This window comes from Triticum dicoccoides, unplaced genomic scaffold (assembly GCF_002162155.2).
Source record: "Triticum dicoccoides isolate Atlit2015 ecotype Zavitan unplaced genomic scaffold, WEW_v2.0 scaffold136282, whole genome shotgun sequence".
Taxonomy (NCBI): Eukaryota; Viridiplantae; Streptophyta; class Magnoliopsida; order Poales; family Poaceae; genus Triticum; species Triticum dicoccoides.
In genome coordinates, this window is record NW_021196406.1 from 269 (window position 1) to 5,800 (window position 5,532).

General features: G+C 54.5%; 1 protein-coding gene across 1 annotated transcript; it reads right to left on the reverse strand.

Moving 5' to 3' along the window:
* Nucleotides 1-2,879: 2,879 nt before the first annotated feature.
* Nucleotides 2,880-5,234, reverse strand: LOC119343651. Its single transcript, XM_037614500.1, has 5 exons — nucleotides 4,544-5,234; nucleotides 4,286-4,503; nucleotides 3,981-4,178; nucleotides 3,624-3,903; nucleotides 2,880-2,975 (listed from the first exon to the last, which is right to left on the reverse strand). Exons 1-5 carry the CDS (start codon nucleotides 5,232-5,234, stop codon nucleotides 2,938-2,940), a joined length of 1,425 nt encoding a protein of 474 aa, XP_037470397.1. The 3' UTR covers nucleotides 2,880-2,937.
* Nucleotides 5,235-5,532: the final 298 nt, after the last annotated feature.

The window sequence follows — 5,532 nt, forward strand, 5'->3', positions numbered from 1 at the left end:
CGTACCCGTTTGAACTAATTCATAGTGATGTTTGGACATCTCCTGTTGCCAGTAATACGGGCTTTCTATATTATCTTGTCATACTTGATGATTTTTCGCATTATGTGTGGACCTTCCCGTTGCGCCGCAAGTCGGATGTTATATCCACCCTTGCCGCTTTCTACTCTTATGTTCTCACGCAGTTTGGTCGACCCATTCTCGCGTTGCAGACAGACAACGGGAAGGAGTTTGACAACACCGCTGTTCATAATCTTCTCACCACACATGGCACGATTTTTCGTCTCACTTGCCCGTATACCTCGCAGCAGAACGGTCGTGCTGAGCGCATCCTTCGTACTCATAATGACTGCGTTAGGACTCTTCTTTTTCATGCCAATGTGCCTCCGCGCTTTTGGCCCGACGCTCTAGCCACCGCTTCTCTCCTCATCAACATCCGTCCATGCCGTACTCGCGGGAACTTTACACCTCACCACCTTCTCTTCGGTGCACCTCCCTCTTATGAAGGGCTTCGCATCTTCGGCTGCCTGTGCTACCCTAGCATCGCCGCCACTGCGCCTCATAAGCTTGCACCTTGCTCCGTCGCCTGCATCTTTCTCGGCTACCCACCTAACACTAAAGGCTACCGCTGCTACGATCCCGTCTCCCACCGTGTTTTCACCTCCCGACACGTTTACTTTGATGAGATGGTCTTCCCGTTTCAGCAGCAGGTACCCCTTGTTGTCTCATCGCCGCCGGCCACCGGCGGCCCATTGACGACCTCGTCAGGTGGACGATCACATCTGGCTCGTGGACCGCCTCCGGGCTTTGGCGGTCCCCGCGCCCTCCTGCCGACGCCCACCCACACGGCCTCCTCGGCCAGCTCCGACGGCGCCGCCGGCGCCCGCCTTCACCCGCCGCCCCCGACTCGGGCGCCGCGGGGTCGGGCGCTGCCGGCTCAGCCGCCTCTTCTGCCGCCTCGACGCCGGCCTACTCACCGGCCCCGACGCCGGTCGCCTCGCCGGCTCCGTCACCGGCTGTGACGCCGGCCGCGACGCCCGCCGCCTCGCCTGCCGCGACGCCCGCCGCCTCGCCAGCCGCGACGCCAGCCGCCTCGCCAGTGGCTCCGGTGGCTCCGTCCGGCCCCGTCACCCGCGCTCGCGCCGGCATTCATTGTCCGAGTCTCCGATACTCGCGTGATGAGTACGTCCTCGCCGCCTCCGCCGTGGAGTCGTCGCCCATTCCTGCGTCCGCTCGCGCCGCCCTCCGTGATCCTCACTGGCTTGCGGCGATGCAGGAAGAGTTCAACACTCTTCAACGGAATCGCACCTGGACCCTGGTTCCCCGGCCTCCTCACGCCAACGTCATCGCCGGCAAGTGGGTCTTTCGCCATAAGACTCGCTCAGACGGTACACTTGAGCGCTACAAGGCTCGCTGGGTGGTCCGCGGTTTCCGCCAGCGTGCTGGAGTTGACTTAACAGAGACGTTTGCCCCGGTTGTCAAACCGGGCACGATCCGCACCGTCCTCCGGCTCGCCGTCTCCCGCGGCTGGCCTGTTCACCAGATGGATGTCTCCAACGCCTTTCTCCACGACCATCTTGAGGAGCAGGTGTTTTGTGAGCAACCCACTGGCTTCGTCGACGCTTCACTTCCCGGCCATGTGTGCCTGCTGTCTCGCTCTCTTTACGGGCTAAAGCAGGCACCCCGAGCCTGGTACCAGCGGATCGCCGGGTTTCTTCAGACACTGGGCTTCAGCGTCACTCGCTCGGATGCCTCACTATTTGTATATCGCCACGGTGACACGACTGCCTATTTGCTGCTTTACGTCGACGACATCATCCTGACAGCCTCCTTTGCAGCCGTTCTTCAGCAGATTACTCTACGGCTGCGTGACGAGTTTGCTATCAAGGACCTGGGTGCTTTACATTATTTCCTTGGCATTGAGGTCGTTCGGCGTCCGGACGGTTTCTTTCTTCATCAGCAGAAGTATGCACATGAGCTTCTTGAGCGTGCTGGCATGCTCAACTGCCATCCTGTTGCTACTCCTGTCGACACGAAGGCCAAGGTCTCTGCTCTTGAGGGTTCGCCTGCATCAGATGCTCCTTTCTACCGGTCTATTGTCGGCGCTCTACAATACTTGACTCTCACCAGACCGGATCTTCAGTATGCTGTACAGCAGGTGTGTCTCCACATGCACGCCCCTCGTGACTCTCATTGGACTCTCGTGAAGCGGATCCTTCGCTACATCCGCGGCACGATGTCCCTCGGGTTGACACTTACGGCGTCCACTTCTCTGGAGATGGTGGCTTACTCCGATGCAGACTGGGCCGGCTGCCCCGATACTCGTCGGTCCACCTCTGGCTACTGCGTCTACCTCGGTCCTTCCCTCGTATCGTGGTCGTCCAAGCGACAACCCACGGTTTCGCGCTCTAGCGCGGAGGCTGAGTACCGAGCTGTGGTCAACGCTATCGCCGAGTGCACCTGGCTTCGACAGTTACTTCAGGAGCTACATCACGATGTCTCACAGGCTACGGTTGTCTACTGTGACAATGTCTCTGCGGTGTACCTCTCCGCCAACCCCGTTCATCATCGCCGGACTAAACACATCGAGCTGGACATTCACTTTGTGCGCGAGCAGGTGGCTCTTGGACGCATGCGGGTTCTCCATGTGCCGACCGCTCAGCAGTTCGCCGATGTGATGACGAAGGGACTGCCGACTTCTACCTTTGCGGAGTTCCGTTCCAGTCTCTGCGTCACTGGCGCCGCTTCGACTGCGGGGGGGTGTTGAGTATATTGTGTACGTGTATATGTGTGTGTAGGGCCCACCTCCTGTTTCCTTATATAGTTGAGGTTGTGGCCCACCTCTGTACTTATATATACATGCCTGGTGCACCGATCAATACATCGAGATTGCACAGCCCATAACTTGTCCTTCTACAGATACAGAGGTAACCATGGAAATCATTCCAAGGGGCAATTTTGCCAGCCGAGCATTAATCCTGCAGACAAGGCAAATTGAAATAAGATCTGGTTAGGATTGTAATGTGCTTCCAACGTAGAGTCATTGTGTGAGTAAATTGGCTGCCGCTGGTAGACAACAAAATACATAGTAAAAGCAGAAAAATATATATATATATACCAAAGTGCTCCTGGAACAGAATTGAAACTAGACACTACATTTATGGACAGTGAAATTCAGATGGGACAACCAACTCTATGTAACCTAGAAACTATCTTTTTGCTACCGAATACAGATGCAACATCGATACAGAAGATTGCATAAAACGGGCTACTAAGGAAGGTAGTCTGCATAAAAACATTCAAACCGTTTATTGCCCACTACACCAATAAGCTTCTGCTCCCTCCGTAACAAAATGTAAGAGGTTTTTTATGCCCTATGCACAACCAAAAAATATCTTATATTTTGGCACAGAGGGAGTATTTGATAAAGATATGAGGGTTTGCCCACACAAATATGTATCAGATAATAGGCCTATCCATGCCACATTTGAAACACATTAGAGATTTTGCACGACATGAAAAAACTAACGGCTCGACTTTAGGTTTCGACCAAACTTACAAGGATAAGTAGTTATGTCCTTGTTGCATCTAGAGGCATGCTAATCAGGAATGCAAAACATACTCACCGGAGCTAAGATAAACATAGACTTCAACAGAAGAACAAGCCTTGAAGATGTTGTATACTTCTGTGCATCCATAGTTACTTGATGAGGCCTCGTCTGACAGCTTCACAATCATTCTTTTAAGCATTGGCGCACATTTAAATATCAGCTTCAAGAACTCATGTTCATGATCATCTCCTCCGAAGCCATTGATCTCCACTTCTTCGAGAGCAGTCAAGGATATGGTGTTTGATCTCCAGCCCTCGGGTTCACAAGGACAATCAAATGGGCATTCTTCATTCACCTAAAGGTAAAAAATTATATGTGAACTATTTACTAGAGAATGTAATATTGGGGGAGAGAAACAGAGTGGAAAATTACCATTGTTTTCTCTAGGGCGATCCTGAGCCTCCGCGTAGCACGACGAATTCGATTCATCCCTAGGAGATGAAAGACGAGTGCTCCAAAACCATGTCCGTTTGTTGCGAGACGTAGCTCCAAAACAGAAAACTTGACAATCATATGCTTCTCTATCTCCTCAGTAAAGGCGTCCATTTTACCGTGAAAAAAAGACAGTCTCTGAAAAAACAATTTGGCAGTATCAATGTGCGGAAAATTCATAGTTGGAGAATGCAGAAAATTCATAGTTTGAGAATGCAGAAAATTGAGCAGGAGAAGGGACGAACGGCGTAAGCATCGATGTGCAGCGAACAGAGCTGTCCTTGTCCCTCTGCCGTCATTAGTGTCACCTGCTGGAGTCGCCAAAGATCAAACATAACATGCACCCTGAAGTAGCAGTTCCACCAAACCATCTCCACCATGGGTGCCAAGACGGAAATGTCATCCGGAGTGGAAAAGGATATGATTAATTGCTTAAGCGCGGGGGTTTCGATGTCGATAGTTTATCAGAGAAGCTCCTGCAGCGACGACGATTTGACCGTCATGGCCCTCCTGCTCGCCATGGCCCTCCAGGAGAAGCTCCTGCAGCGACGACGATTTGACCGTCAGGTCGCCCTTATTGAAAGAAACCCTGGCGAGGCAGAGCTTGCGCAGGCGCGGGCAGCAGGAGAGCAAGCGGCCAATGCCAACGGTGCAGTAGGAGAGGGACAGCGCCTCGAGTGCGGTGAACTCGGCGCCGGCTGGCACCCGGAGGAAGACGGAGCGAAGGTCCAGAACGATGGAGGTGGCGCGGTGGAAGAGGGGCAGGTTGACGACGAGGGAGCCGGCGACTAACTCCGAGGGGAGCTCAAAGACGAACTTCTCCGGCTCGAGCAGCGCCGCGGCGCGGAGCAGCGACTTGACGCTGGCCTCGTCGGCCCGCTGCTCCTTGGGGACGCACTTGGGGACGCGGATGTGGAGGAGGCAAACAACGGGCGGGGGACGAGGGAGGCGGCCCAGCACCGCTTCGAGCGAGCGGAGCGGGACGTCGCGGAAGACGATCTGGCGGAGGCGGGGCCAGAGGCTACGCCACCGGCGGGAGAGGAGGCCGGTGCGCGCGGCGGCGCTGGCGCAGGGGAGGCGGGCGAGGATGAGGAGGAGCAGGTCTTCGGGGAGCGCGCTGATGAGATCCGGTCCGCCTCCTCCAAGTGCTAGCAGCCGGGCGGAACGCCGGCGAACCCCACAACGCCGCTGCATCTCTCGTAGCTCTCGTCTCGAAAAACCCCAACTTTCCCCTCCAACCAAATTACTAGCTGCCAATGGAGTAACCACGGGTAGGCAGTGAGCCAACGACTACTGTCCTACTTTTATTTACTGAGGAAGGGGTTAAGTGGGGAAGTTGTCGACCGGTGCGCGAGGGGACGCATGCATTGCTGCCATTACTGCGAGCTCTCAGAAATGACAACAACGCCGCCTCGTTTCACAACCGAACTTAATTGGAAGTTCATATTTTTTGACTGTAAGCAAACTTGTCAGTTGTGACCTTTACCTTTTA